The 15,761-nt window shown below is 42.3% G+C and overlaps 1 protein-coding gene across 1 annotated transcript; it reads right to left on the reverse strand.

Annotated features, from left to right (window-relative positions):
- Window positions 1-2,696: 2,696 nt before the first annotated feature.
- FAM8A1 (family with sequence similarity 8 member A1) lies at window positions 2,697-15,401 on the reverse strand. The gene is made up of 5 exons (XM_039521954.1): window positions 15,362-15,401; window positions 14,242-14,362; window positions 5,268-5,391; window positions 4,072-4,211; window positions 2,697-3,530 (listed from the first exon to the last, which is right to left on the reverse strand). Exons 1-5 carry the CDS (start codon window positions 15,384-15,386, stop codon window positions 3,386-3,388), a joined length of 555 nt encoding a protein of 184 aa, XP_039377888.1. The 5' UTR covers window positions 15,387-15,401; the 3' UTR covers window positions 2,697-3,385.
- Window positions 15,402-15,761: the final 360 nt, after the last annotated feature.

A 15,761-nucleotide genomic window follows, 5' to 3' on the forward strand; every position in this document is an offset into this window, starting at 1 on the left:
TAGTGAATAAAGATTAAATGGGAAGTTATATTCTATCTAGCCCATGGAATGATTTAACAGTAAATAGTGTAGTTAAGGTAAAATTATTATTTGAAGGAAAAGCATGTGCAAAATACACCTTTTAATGCTAATGATTTTTTCCCTAAAATAGCAAGCCTATCGCCATTTGTTTGCAATGGCTATAGTGTAAGATAAACCTATTACTTTTTAAATCTTGTCGTCTTAGATTGTAATTTCTTTGGACAGGGCTCATTAGACTATTTGTACAGTGCCATCATAATTTGGGGGGCAGGAGGAGAGGTGCTCTTTTGAGGGGTCTAGGTTTGGAAGCTGGGTCTCCAGCTGAGAAAGTTTGGTCAGTGTCCTGATTTTAGATACAGGCAGAAGGCTGCCCATCAAGTCAAATAGCCACCCCACATCCCAGGGATGGTCAAACTTTTTGGCCTAAGGGCTACATCTGGGTGGGGAAATTGTATGCAGGGCCATGAATGTAGGGCTGGGGCAGGAGGGTTTGGGGTGTGCAGGAAGGGGCTCAGGGTGCAGGAGGGGATGCAGCATGCAGGAGGGGGCTCAGGGCAAGGGGTTAGGATGCAGAGTGCAAGGGGGGCTCAACATAGGGCAGTAGGGGGCTCAAACCTGTGGGTACCTCCCCCAAAGCTCGCATTGGCTGCAGTTCCCTGTTCCCAGCCACTGGGAGCTGCAGGGGGCGGTGCCTGCAGTGCACAGAGCCTTCTGCCCTGCAGGGACTTGGTGCTGGCTCCTTCTGGGAGCCACACAGGGCCAGGGCAGACAAGGAGGCTGCCTTAGCCCTGCTGTGCCATGGGGCTGGCAATCCCACGGGCCAGACTGAAAGCCCTGACACGCCGGATCCTGCCCGCAGACCATACTTTGCCCTCCCCTGCCATATCTGTACTGAAAAGCAATGGCCTAAGCAAACTTAGCCCATCATCTCTATCTAGCAGTAGTTCATATTCACTGTTACTGTATGCAAACCTGTCATTCTCCCAAAACCATTTAATTATACTAGTATGGCTAACTCAGCTATTTGAGTTTGTGGTGTAGGCTCACCTCCCAGCTTTGTTGTCTAACCTATTCATGCTAGTATTGTATCCAAATGGCTGTGCTTACAGCATGTGCAGAACAGGAACTGCTTATGAAGGGAAGGGGAGGGGGGGGCGCACCACACACACTGTTGGTGAAACCTGCTGCCCTACCACACAGTGAAGCCAGAAAGGAAAGCAAAATACAGTGGGTCTTTATACTGTGGCTGAACTCAGTGTTTATCCACTTCCTTAGCTCTAGGAATGAGTATTAGCTGAGGTTCAAATTGTATACAGTGGCTCTGCAGTTTAAGAAGTTGGCAGCGTCTAAGCTGGTTTGCAGTTAGTAGGCAATACTTTAAAATTACCCTGTGTAAGTGGAAAACAAGTTTACAAGAAGCAGTGAGCTCACTCCTGCCAGGGGAGGGGGAGAGAGAGAGAGTGTGTGTGTGTGGGGGGGGGGAAGAGATCTAATCATGCAAATGGTGCATCTCTAAAGCAGACATTCAACGTTTTGCAAGTAGTAACCAAAAAAATAGATTAAACACCATTGTAGTGAAAATCAGTTTAGCTTCATGCTTCCTTAGATCAGAATACTCCCTCAGGAACACTTCAATACTTAGCCCTAATGATACACCACTTGTTAAAATGCTAAATTATTGTGAAAGTTCCTAAATTATTTAAATACAGTAGAAACGCTTGTTCTATGTTTAAACTGCACATTTTAGAATACCCTCTCACAACACCCACTTGCACAAAGTAGATGACAGTCAAGAGTAACTGCTGCAACCACTTGTCAATATTTAGTCCTAAGCCAACTACAGACAGTAATGTGGAATTCCAATTCATTTAAAAAAAAAAACCAAAAAAACGTGACACATTTAATCAAGTTTTAACAAAGAGTTGGCACTGTTCTTCAGAAGCTCTTTCACAGTCAATATTACATGAAGAATAAATATAAGTTATCAAAGCTATGTTATCAAAGTTATGTAATCATGCAAAATATTAGGTTTCTTTATTCATCAGTAGGTATCCAAGTTATTCTGCATATAGCAGTGATTAGGCAGAATTTTAAAATATAAAGTGAAAAAACAGGTTTTGAACTTATCTATAAAGTTAGCCATAATTTGTGTTCTGGTTGATATTTTCTACATGCTGCATATAAACTCCATCTATCAGTATACATAGTCTATAGGCAACAATTTGAGGGAAGTAAAAACTTTCCTTCCCCAACAAACGGAAGCAACCATATTCACCTTTGTTACCATGATCTATACTGTCAGGGCTGACCACGCCCTGGGGGGGGGCAAGTGGGGCAATTTGCCCCAGGGCCCTGCAGGGGCCCCTGCAGCAGGGTCCTTCACTCGCTCCGGGGGCCCCAGAAAACTCTTGTGGGGCCTGGGCCCCCACAGCTTCTTCCACTCCGGGTCTTAGGCGGCAATTTGGCAGCCGGTGGTCCTTCCGCCCCGGGACCCGCCGCCGAAGTGCCGGGTCTTCAGCGGCAATTCAGGGGCGGGGCCCCCTGCCGCCGAAGACCCCAGGCCCCCTGAAATCCTCTGGATGGCCCTGTATATTGTTAATTTTATAGCTCTGAAGTTATTTACACAAACCTATTTCACAAATACCACAGTAATTTATTCTTCCCACAAAGTAGTAGTAAACTAATTTACTTCTTCATTAGGATAGACATAAATAGTAAGTGACTTAATGCTTAACACAATCATGCGAAAAACCTGCCACAATACATGTTTAGATAACACATTTAAAAAGTGGTGAAGGAATACAATTCCTGAAGTGAAGGAGTTCACTAAGCCTTTAAGGGGTTGATAATACCCAACCACCGCACAATGCATCAGTTTAATGGAAACACATTAGCTATATTTTTGCCTCCATCCCCCAAAAAACACTGCAATCCCTTCTAAGGGATAGTTTCTGTAATGTGTTTTGTAAACACCAATGAAGACCACAACTACATTCTCCAACTTATTTTTCCCATAAAATAATCAAGTTGTAGAACTAGTACTTCTTAGGATGGCAATATTTCCAGGTATCTCCTTTCTGGAGATGGAGGGAAACTGTCCGTTATGGAGAAATATAACCAGTTTCCTTCCTGTCAATCTAATGTTAATACTTCCAAATTGAATAGGTACTATTTCTCTGAAATGTCTTTGGCATTTAAGAAAAATCAATACTTTCAAGATAATCACTGGCACCATACTGGAATGACTCATTGTTTAACATCTGAATCTGTCTCCAGTTAATTTGGGCAACCAATACTGATGGTCTTCTTTACTTTGTTTTTTAGGAGTTCAAAAAAAGTTTGGTAATCTGGGCTTCTTTTGGTATCATCTGACTCCATTTCTTCTTACCACAATAGTTCCTGCTACAATGTCATAGGCTGTTCTGTTATGCTGAAAAAATAGCAGCGTAATGAATGCAGGAAAAAAGGAAGCAATAGAAAAATTCTTGATCAAGGCTCGTATTGTAGACCTAGAATGAGAAGGAAATCAGTTTGTTTTAATTTTCAGTCTCTGCCCAGAGAAGTTTTGCCACTGATCCAGTACCTCAAATTTATGCATAAAGTGAAACATGTGGATTTAGAAATCAAGTATTTTAACATGCAAAGCTAAAATATGCCTTTCTGTTTAAGTGATTAAATAGTCAGGACATGATTCTTGGGTCACTGCAGGATTCTGTCTGATAAGAGACAGTGCCCAAGAGACACAAACTTTACAGCCAGAAAGGACCATCATGATCCTTTAGGCTGACTTCCTGCACATTGCAGACTACAGAACCTTGCCCAACCACTCCTATAATAGACCCATATTTCAGAAGAAATAGATCCCCTCAATTCTTTAGTGTTAAAAGACAGACCCCTTGCTACAAAGTATGTACTGAGAGATCTCATTGTACATGACAGTTTTAATAAGAAAACAAATTAGCAAAATGCTGACAAAGTAATCTTATTTCAAATCATGTACTTTCAACCCTATTAATTTGCGAGTGATACAATTAAGTGAAGAATACTTACGTTGTTATGCTAACATTAGAGGATGGAATCACTAACACACGATTTGGTGCAATAAGTACAGATGTATCACACGTCACAACTCGAAGTCCAAGCAGAAACTTCCCTGGGGTTGCCCCACCAGCTCCCCAAATACAGATAATCTGCAAGAGAAATCAACTATTTTATTTCTGCAATCCATCACTGTTGGTTGCCCAAAATGTATATAATTTTAATAAGTCTGATCTATAAATAAGAGCAATCCAAATGGCACAGAAGTATAAGTCTTAATAATCTTAATACATTGAATATTTAATTTACATTTATTCTCATGAAGTAAGTTTACATTTATAGTTTTAAAATTAAAAGGTTTAAAGTTAGTTTAGCTTGGGTAAGAATTACATGTGTGTTTAGTAAACTGTGTAAAGAGCTAAATCAAATGTAACCAAACCTTGAAAAATAATTGGTTCAAATGCTAAAAAAATGCAACATCTAACAAGACAAGTTTTGGGAAAAGGCTATTCTTGAAATATGGCTAAGAGAACCCTCTAAAACAAACCTGGTTCTTACAGACAAAAGGGTTGTGATGAATTTATATTTATATTTCATATATCTTAAAATATGGGCCCTTGTAAAGAAATAAAAGACCAGCTTTGACATTGATACATTCAAAGAAAAAGGCCCAGACTGCCCTATCCGGTCTTAGCCAAGGTCGATGGAAAGCGAAGAGAAGAGCAGTCCCAGACAGCCAAAAATTGGTTCTTAGCTGAAGTAAGCAATAGGCAATGACATCACTTGTTTGTTATACTGTATTAAAAAAACCATGTTTGCTAAGGGTAGTTGTCATTCCTATCTGATCAAGCTGATGGCAGTCAGGATGAGAGAGATGTCCCTAGGATGGGCCTTTTGAAAGTGTACTGATCAACTTATGTTTGCTATTGTATAGATGTATTGATTGCTTATTGTTATTTAGGTTTTTAGAGCAATTGTATAATTTGGCCTTTGGATTTAATAAAGGAATTTATGGTTAAATGAATTCTAGTAGTATCCTATCTTAGTAATTCCAACAACTTCATGGATCAGACACCAGTTGGTGTACTAGTGTTAGATTTCTTAACCAGTTAATGAATCAGTTTTCAAATACTTCTGATAGTCATGGAACAACATTTGACTTGGATATCCAGTTGATAAGTTAGGATTTAATATTCATGACTCGTTACCTCATAGAAGCAGACTAACAACCTGTAGATAAGGGCCACTATCATCATTTTCTGCAAGTCTTCCATGGATGTGTCTTCATCTATTTCTTCTATTATATAATGCATAGCAAACTTGGAAATGTCCCTGTACAAAAGAAGACTTCACTTTAACAAGTGAGCCATTCCACAAGGCTACTGCATTTGACCTTCATTATGGTATTGCCATACCTGCAGCCACCCCTTTGGAACCTAGGCCTGGTCTACACTGAAAGGTTATATTGGCATAGCTATGTCCATCAGAGATGTGAAAAAAACACTCCCTTGACAGACGTAGTTATGCCAGCATAATCCCTTGTGCAGATGCAGCTTGCTGACTCAGCCTCATAGCCCAATTCTACACTACAAATTATGTCGACCTAATTTACGTGGACATACAGCCGCCGCAATTATTAAACAGCTTGTGCGCACACATTTGGCTCCTTGTGTCAGCAGTGCACATTCTTACCAGGAGTGCATGGTGTATGGACTATATTGTCAGGGTGGGACATTGTGGGGTGGCTCCTGGAGGTCAGCGACAGTCAACATAAGCAATGAAGTGTCTACACTGACACTGCATCGACCTAATTACATCGACCATGACAATGCCGCTTGGGGAAAGCGGCACAGAGAAGCACATTGTCGGGAGCCAAATTTAAGTGAAGACACTTCCACAGCTAGGTCAACTCAAGGCTGTACAGGACCTAACTCTGTAGGACAGACCAGGCCACAGGCTTTAAGGCTAGAAGGGACCATCATGATCATCTAGTCTGACCTCCTGCACATTGCAGGCCACAGAACCTCACCCACCCACTCCTGGAATAGGCCCCTAACCTCTGGTTGAGTTACTGAAGTCCTCAAATCATGATTTAAAGACTGAGTTACAAACAATCCACCATTTACTCTTGTTTAAAGCTGCAAGTGACCAATGCCCCATGCTGCAGAGGAAGGCGAAAAACCCCCAGGGTCTCTGCTAATTTGACCTAAGGGAAAATTCCTTCCCAACCCCAAATATGGTGGTCAATTGGACCCTGAGCACGTCAGCAAGACCCAACATTCAGACACCTTGTTAAGAATTCCTTGTAGTAACTCACAGCTAGTGTCTCATCACCAGCCATTGGGGATCTTTGCTACTAGCAGTCGCAGCTTGGCAACATGCCATTGTAAACAGTCTCATCATATCATCCCCTCTATAAACGTATCAAACTCAGTCTTGAAGCCAGCTAGATTTTATGCCTTCATTGCTCTCCTTGGGAAGTTGTTTCGGAAATTCACTCCAATGGTTAAAAACCTTTGTCTAATTTCAAGCCTAAACTTGTTGATGGCCAGTTTATATCCATTTGTTCTTGTGTCAACATTGGCACCTAACTTAAATAACTTCTCTCTCTCCCTGGTATTTATCCCTCTGATGTATTTATAGAGAGCAATCATATCTCCCTATCTCCCCTCAGCCTTGTCTTGTTAGGCTAAACAAGCCAAGCTTTGAGTCGCCCTTGCATAAGGTAGGTTTTCCATTCCTCTCAACATCCTAGCAGCCCTTCTCTGCACCTCTTCCAGTTTGAATTAATCTTTCTTAAATCTGGGAGAACAGAACTGCACACAGTATTCCAGATGAGGTCTCACCAGTGCCTTGTATAATGGTACTAACACCTCCCTCTCTCTACTCGAAATACCTCACCTAATGCATCCTAGGACTGCAACAGCCTTTTCATAGCTGCCTCACATTGGGAGTTCATAGTCATCCTGTAACCAACCAGTGCACCCAGGTCTCTCTCTTCCTCTGTCACTTCAAAATGATAAGTCCCCAGCTTATAGCAAAAATTCTTTTTTTGTCTGTTCCTCCTGCATGCCCTTGCACTACTAAATTTCATCCCATTTCTATTACTCCAGTTTTCAAGATCATCCAGCTCTAGCTCAGTGGTTTGAGCATTGGCCTGCTAAACCCAGGATTGTGAGTTCAATCCTTGAGGGGGCCATTTAGGGAACTGGGGTAAAAATCTGTCTGGGGATTGGGTAGAACTAGCTGAGGTCCCTTCCAACCCTTATATGATATTCCCAATATGGAGGAGGACCGAAATAGCTCTCATCTTTTTGTCATCCACAAATTTTATTAGCACACCCCCACTTTTTGTGTCAGTCATTAATACAAATGTTAAATTAGACTGGTTCCAAGACCCATCCCTCAGGAATTTCACTAATAACCTCCCTCCAGTCTGACAATTCACTATTCAATATGACCCCCTGTAGTCTTCCATTTAACCAGTTCTTTATCCATCTTTCAATTCTCATTAATTCCTATTTTCTCCAATTTAATAATTTTCACCACCTGGAAATTTATCAAATGCCTTACTGAAATTAGGTAGATTAGATCTATTTCATTTCCTGTGTGTCTAAAAAGATCAGTTATCTTTTCAAAGAAAGATCAGGTTGGTCTGGCACGATCTACCTTTTGTAAAACCATGTTGCATTTTATCTCAATTACCTTTTAACCTCTGTCCTTAACTAATTTCTCTTTCAAAATCTGTTCCGAAACCTTGCATACAACTGAGGTCAAACTAACAGGCCTATAGTTTCCTGGATCATTTTTATTCTTCCTTAAAAATAGGTACTACAGTGACTTCTTGCTTAATATTGTACTTATGTTCCTGAAAAATGCTACTTTAAACAAAATGATGTTACGTGAATCCAATTTCCCCATAAAAATTAATGTACATGGGGGGGGGGGGGTAGATTCCAGGGAATTTTTTCGCCAGACAAAAGACCATACACACACATTATATATATATATACACATATATATACACATATACACACAGTATAAGTTTTAAACAAACAATTTAATACCATACACAGCAATGATTGGGAAGCTTGGTTGGTGCAGTCAGAGAGTGAGATATTTCCCGGGGAATGCCTTGCTGCTAAATAATGAACTAGCACTTGGCTGAGCCCTCAAGGGTTAACACATTGTTGTTAATGTAGCCTCACACTGTATAAGGCAGCAGGAATGGAGGAAGACGACAGACGCATGGCAGTGGCAAACATTCCCTGCGCTATCTCACTGGAGTGCACCACTCCCTCCACTTTCCAAAACAGTGTGTGTGTGTGTGTGCCACATTGCCCCTTTAAGTATGCTGACCACACTCTAAGTACACTGCCTTTTTAAGTAGACCAGCAAGTTGAGGCAGCAGCTGCTGCCAGCAAGCTACCTCCGTCCTAAGCCATCGTGTCCATCCCCTGCTCTGTGGAGATGGGGTACAAGGAGCAGAGGGACACCCTGATATCAGCACCTCTCTTTCCCCCCAGCCCACCAAGCGGGAGCAGCTCCAACGCAAAAGGCAGGAGCAGCACACAACAGTGGGGGAAGGGACATCTAAACTACCCGGCAATTGAGAGCCTGTTGGCCGGCTGCCACACAGGGAAGTTAGGGGAGCTGATATGGGGGCTGCTGGCCCACTCTGGTTCCAAGCCTCCACCAGCTAGCTCCAACAGGCTGCTCTTCCTGAAAGCAGTGGACAAAGCAGGCGGCTGCCAAACAACATTATAAGGGAGCATTGCGCAACTTTAAACAAGCACGTTCTTTAATAGATCAGCAACGAAACAAGGTTAACCTGGATGACATTAAGTGAAGAGTTACTGCACCATATAGTTAAGTGGTACAACTCCTAGTAGGGACATAGTTACAGCAATGTAAAGATGCAATATACTGATATAGCTATTCCCATACAGGAAGGAGAATAAGGGCTTGACTACACTTGCGAGTTACAGCGCATTACAGGAGCCCCGGGCGCACTAGCTCACTACCTGTCCACACTGGCAAGGCACGTAGAGCACTCTGACTCAGTGGCTAGAGCGCTCCTGGTCCTCCACCCCGGCAAGTAGAATAACATTTGCTGCACCCCTGCTGGAGCGCCGCAGCACCAGTGTGAACGGGGTGTTGCATTACTGCACTCTGATTGGCCTCCAGAAACATCCCATAATCCCCTTAAGTCAAGTGGCCACTCATCTTTGTTTTGAATTGCAGCAGAAATGTGGATATGCCCTTTGAAAGCTCCGTTTCTGACAGCCAGCTGCTTATCTGCCCCAAGACAAAACAACCATTACTGTGGAATGCTGAGAGAGAGAGGCGGGGGGAGAGGAGAGGGGTCTGCTGCTGTCTGAACTTACAAGAAAGCATGCTGACATGCTCTCAGCCCCCCAAAACCCCACTCTCTCCCCCCATGTACCCACAACACACTCCCGGTCACAGTCCACCCTCCCCTCCATTTGAAAAGCACATTGCAGTCACTTGCATGCTGGGATAGCTGCCCATAATGCACTGCTCCCAATGCCACTGCAAGTGCCGCAAATGTGGCCACGCCAGCGCACTTGAAGCTGTCAGTGTGGACAGACTGCAGCGCTTTCCCTATTGTACTCTACAAAGGCTGGTTTAACTCAAAGCGCTCTACATCTGCAAGTGTAGCCATACCCTAAGCCAGTGGTCCCCAACCTTTTTGGCTGGCGGGCACCTGCCGAAGGACCACTGCAGCGGTGGAGCACCCGCCGAAATGCTGCCGAATTTCGGCAGCAATTCGGCAGTGACGCCTCTCAATGACGTCGCTTGTCGACGGCAAGCAACATCATCGAGAGGCGTCCCCGTCGAAATTTGGGAGTGACGCCTCTCGATGACGTCACTTGTCGATGGCGAGAGGCGTCCCTGCCAAAATGCCGCTGCAGCATTTCGGCGGTGCTCTCCGGGGGGCCAGGATGCAGGCGCATTAATATGGCGCCCACGGGCACCGCGTTGGGGACCCCTGCCCTAAGCTATACCAGTATAGGGCACATTTACACTGGTTTATCCATTTAAAAGAAGCCTCGCCCCTAAATGAAATAGTCAGACATGCCTAACTGTCAAACTTGCATACTTCAGTCACATGTATCCAATATACAGCTGTGTTGTAAAGTCTAATAATTTAAGTTACAAGGCATTATAAAAAAGCATTTCTTCCCCAAAGACTGCTTAAATTAGGTCATCAAGAGTAGGTGGTTCAAACCACACTGATCCCAACTTCCCATGCAGACTGAGGGCTTGGCTACACTTGCACTTTATAGCGCAATAAAGCCTTCCAGAGCGCTCTACCTTACTCCCCGTCCACACTGGCAAGGCACAGAGAGCGCTCTGACTCCCTGCCTAGAGCGGTCTTGGTCCTCCACATCCCCAAGAGAATTAACAGCTGTTGCATATTGGGTAAGATGCTGCAGCTCCAGTGTAAATGAGGAGTAATGTTATTACGCACTGATTGACCTCCAGAAATGCCCCATAATCCTCTTAACTGAAGTGGTCTCTCTTGTCTTTGTTGTGAACTTGGGACGCGGAAGTGCCCTTTCAAAGCTCCAATTCTGAGACGGGCTGCTTATCTGGTATGAGAAAAAAAACAAACAGGTACTGTTTGCCTTTGAGTATGTGAGATAGAGGCAGGGAGGCTCCGTTTGGACCAAGAGAAAAAAAACCAGCTACTGTTTGCTTTGAGTGAGTGAGAGACAGGTGGGGGAGTGAGGGGGGTCTGAACTTACAAGATAGCATGCTGACACACTCAGCCACCCCAAAAACCCACTCTCTCTCCCCCTACACTCCTTGTCACACTCCACCCCACCCCCACCCTCCCTTTGAAAAGCATGTTGCAGCCTCCTGAATGCTGGGATAGCTGCCCATAATGCACCGCTCCCAATGCAGCTGCAAGCCCTACAAATGTGGCCACGCCAGTGCGCTTTCAGCTCTCAGTGTGGACAGACTGGAGCGATTTCCCTAGTGTGCTCTACGAAGGCCACTTTAACTTAAAGTGCTACAGCTGCAAGTGTAGACATACCCTGATTGCAGAGTAGAAAAAAGTTTTTCCATGATTAGGATAGCAGTAGTCCCTACAGCTCCTAATCAAGATCAAACCCCATTGTGCTACATGCTGTGCAAATATGTAGCTAGAAAGCCTCTGCCCTGAACAGTTTACTTTACTTAGAGAAAAATTTCAAAGAGGCAAGAAGAGGAGAAGAGTAAAAAACTGGATCATGTGGTTACACAGGTTAGCTATGTTGCAGCCTTGTGATTCCAATTATTCTATTTCAAATTAACTCACCTTTCCCGTAACTGCTACACACACACAAACATCATTGGTTGGCTCTCTTTTTAGTATCACAGCAGAAATGAATCTGTAGAGAGCAGTAGTCTTATGGGTTAATTCAGCGTTCCAAGCATAAGGGCACGCATAGAAAGAATGGAAATGTTTGCAAAAGCAGACAAATCAGACTTAAAAATCTGCATCATTTGTGCAGTAGATAGGGGAAAAACTGAGTTAGAAAGGGCTTTGAAGTTGGGAAAAAGCAGTCATCTATAGCAGACTCCCTCCATTCCCTCTTTTCAACCAAGGAACAAAACCACTCTGACCTCTTAACAGGCCACTTCTGGGCTACTGCACTAGGTTCGCTATGCCTCCATTATTCTAGATTACCTCTTAGTTTTATTAAAGTAGATCCTTCCTCTGTATACTCACTTGCAGGATCTGGTGCCCCAGGTGTTGAGTTGAGGCACTGTCTTGAAAAGCAATATCCTTTGAGGGGCGCACAAAAGATTTTACAGGAAGGAAGCTTCATCACCCAACTCTGTATAAGGGAGGGGAGCCTCAACTACCTCAGTTCCTTCTCTGCTGCCACAGACAGCAAATGGCTTGCCTTCTTGTCCTAAGGCTAGATCTTCCCTTACTCTAGATTATTTTCATATAATGAGTCAGTGCACAGTATAGGATAGTTTAGAGTACACAGACTGCCCTTGTCCTGGGGAACAATTGACTCTCCGCTGTAACCGAGTCCCAAGCTCTTCAAGATGTGCACCTCCTGATTGATCATACCTTACATATCCAGTACCTTCTACGTCTGGATTATCAAGTGGGTCTCGCACAGCCTGCCACACTTTCACTCCCTCCCACCCGCACTAGAAGGGGGAGACACTTGAGGCTCAAGGCTCATCTGGTTTTTCCATGGCTACAGCCTGATATTCAGATGGGGCCATTGAGGGAACCGAGACTAGCCTCTGTGCCGAGGTCCTCTGACACAGGACCCAAGACAGATATTGCCATTCTGGCCTTAGGTCCAAAACTGGAAAGTCTTCAGCCTTATACCAGGAGCAAATCCTTTATCCAGCATTATTAGCAGCAGCTAAATCAGAAGTGGCACGGAAGACCAAACCATCAATGTCTACTGAGGCTCTAAAAGTCTTGGCGACTAAGCAGGAAAAGCTCATCTCAGCACCTACTCCTCATTTGGCACCAACTTTGGGCCTATCTTCCAGTGCCAGTACCTTTGCAGTGATATTGCAAGTCCACACAGATGCCCGTCAGGGAAAAGAAAGTAGACCTTTCCACAAGAAGGGCAGAGTCATCCCTTTTCTCCTTTTTATTATGAACCAGTATTTGGGGATCTTGATCGATGATCAGCTGAACATGAGGTCCAGGTGAGATGCAGTGGCCAAAAAGGCTAATGCAATCCTTGGATGTATAGACATAGAAATATCTAGTAGGATTAGGGAGAATGCATTATCTCTATTTGGCACTGGTGCAACACCCACTGGAATACTATTTTCAGTTCTGATATCCACAATTCAGGAAGGATGTTGATAAATTGGAGAGGGTTCAGAGAAGAACCACAAGAATGATTAAATGATGGAAAACATGCCTTACAGTGAAAGGATCAAGGAGCTCAATCTTTTAGCTTAACCAAGAGAAGGTTAAGGGGTGACTTGATCAGTCTATAACTGCCTGCATGGGGAACAAATTCAATAGAAAGAACAGGAGTACTTGTGGCACCTTAGAGACTAACACATTTATTTCAGCATAAGCTTTCGTGGGCTACAGCTCACTTCTTTGGATGCATAGAATGGAACACACAGACAGAAGATATTTATACATACAGAGAACATGAAAAGCTTATGCTGAAATAAATTTGTTAGTCTCTAAGGTGCCACAAGTACTCCTGTTCTTTTTGTGGATACAGACTAACACAGCTGCTACTCTGAAAAAAAAATCAATAGAGGGCTCTTCAATCTAGCAAAGGTATAACAAGATCTGAAGCTAGACAATTCAGACTAGAAGGCACAAGGGACAAGTTTTTAAACAGCAAAGGTAATAAACATTGGCACTTACAAGAGCCGCAGTGGATTCTCCATCACTGACAATTTTTAAATCAAGATTTGATGTTTTTTCTAATTTTTCTAGTTCAAACACAAATTAATTCAGGAGGTCATGCTAGATGATCCCAGTGGTCTCTTCTGACTTTATAATCTATGAATGTTCTCAAGTAGCATTTAAAATTACATTTTATACAAGGAGTAAAGAGAACAGTCAAGGTTGACAGGTTCCACATCTGACTTATCATACCCCCTACACCCATACTAAAGAATTGCAAACAAGTGTTTTGTTTAGTAAATGCTACTTAGCCCTTTTCTTTAAAATAAATAAAAATTCCACACCAACCATGTAATTTGTGTAGAACAACTGATGGAGGAAAAAACCCTCAAATATATCAGCTTTCAAAGTTTTTCCAAACAGGGCACGTGAGATTTTTGAAAAACCCTAATAGCAACTTTTAAAAGTACAAGCTAGTTTAAAGTGTTTTCCCAACTGCTCATACTCAGAAATTTCATTTTTATACAAATTGTGAGTGCCAACTACTAAGCTTAACCAAAAAAAGTAAACATTTGAGAGTATTTCTAGGCATGTACAGTAACTTTTTATAATACACACACCTGTATAATGCATCACTTTAATAAATATCTATTTTTAAAAGACAAAGTATGCTTGAAAGGAGCCTCTTAACAATTAAGGTTCTGTCTTGTGCAACCCTAGCTACTCCAAAATGCACACTATATATATATTTTTTTCTTTAATCACAAGAGTGAAAAGCTTTATATAATAATGCCTTAAATGGTTTAACTTACTTTATTCCACTGAGATGCATAATACTTAAGACAATGGTTGCCTTTATAAAGAAAAGAATAAAGAAATCCACCATCTCTGCTATAAACCTGTGTGCCAAGGATGGGATAATGTATTCCCGACCTGTAACAAAAACAGTTAATTACCCAAAATTTTACTGTGCTAAAGCAATTTATAACTTAAACCTGAACGTACATTAGTTTGCGCTATACAGAATAAGAGGCAATATTAAAATCGTATTCCACGTTGTCCCACTGCAGGGAACATTTTAAAATCCTTATTCTGACCCATGGAAGCCTATATTCTTTTTATTCAATTACCTCCTTAAAATGTACTTTGATACAATGGGAAATGGATGACAAGTTAACTAGGCATGTACCTAACCAAGTTAACATATTTTTGCTGTTGCTCTTCCTCATCCCATCCCATCCCCTCCCTGCTCCCTTTGAGTCACATATTACACCTAAGTAACTAGACATGGTCTCACCCTTGAAGAGCTTACTTTTTATAGTGTACCATTTTTGCAGTCTATTATATTTATAAGGAACTTGATACAGAATGTTTTCCTGCAGTTTAATTTTTTATCTGGGATTAAAACTGCCTCCTTCCTACCACTCACTCATTCTACCTTAGAGGAAGACTTCAGAAAGTGCTGAGCACCAGCCCTGTGAAAATCAGGCAGGGTCCTTCTAGATATGTCAAGTCAGGTTCCTGAAAATCAGGTATTCTAAATGCCTAGCCACTTTTGGCACCATTTTTTTTTTTTTTTTTAAAACAGAACCAAAGACCAAGAAGTTGTCTATTTTTTTAAACTTCAGGAGAAGTAGACAGGTGGTGATAGTAATAAGAGAAAGTTTTTTTTAAAAAACCCAAAAGGACAGGTGTCATATAAAAGACTTGTAGCTAGACTGATTCTCCACATTGTATTTCCTCAGCAGCACTTACAGGCGCGCCTGTATGAAACTTATATTCTAACAACTACAATTTAAAATATTCATCCACCTGACTTAATATAACCATATTTGTTAAAATTCACACAAGTATATTTTGGAAGGGAGAAGGAACCCTTTATTATTCCACTTCTTCCCCCACAAAAAACTTCACCACAATAACCTCTCCTACCTAAAAAGCCATCTTCACAAGGCATCCATAGAAGCTGCACAAATGGCACTCTGAATATTAGCCTCAACAAGTTGCTTGAGAGCAGCACAAAGCTCTCAGCCTCTGTGTTCTTGCTTTTAAATGGCAAATAGAGTTAGAAAGAAGAATGGTTAGGTAAGAAGGCACCTTCTTAATATTTGCTTCTGTGCATCTTCCTTTTATATCTGCTTATCTCACGGGCAAAGTCACTCTCATTAATGCTAAAGAATAGCAAAACAGATTCAATTCCCATTCTTGCATTGTCATAGTTGTCAAATTCTAATTGTACAACCTTTAACCAAAGATGATGCAAGAATGTGAAGAACACAGCTTAACTTCCTCACACCAAGCTGAGCACGCAGTACCAGAAGGTAGAAATCAA

Source organism: Mauremys reevesii, linkage group 2, assembly GCF_016161935.1.
Source record: "Mauremys reevesii isolate NIE-2019 linkage group 2, ASM1616193v1, whole genome shotgun sequence".
Taxonomy (NCBI): Eukaryota; Metazoa; Chordata; order Testudines; family Geoemydidae; genus Mauremys; species Mauremys reevesii.

What these genes read in the sequence shown, in the direction of transcription:
- FAM8A1 (XM_039521954.1), bottom strand. Translation starts at nt 15,386, where the DNA reads ATGCCTTGTGAAGATGGCTTTTTAG. An exon ending in TGTTAGTCTGCTTCTATGAG is followed by an intron (nt 4,212 to 5,267) that starts GTAACGAGTCAT and finishes TTTCTCTTGCAG; the next exon opens with ATTATCTGTATTTGGGGAGC. An exon ending in TCTAATGTTAGCATAACAAC is followed by an intron (nt 3,531 to 4,071) that starts GTAAGTATTCTT and finishes TTCTCATTCTAG; the next exon opens with GTCTACAATACGAGCCTTGA.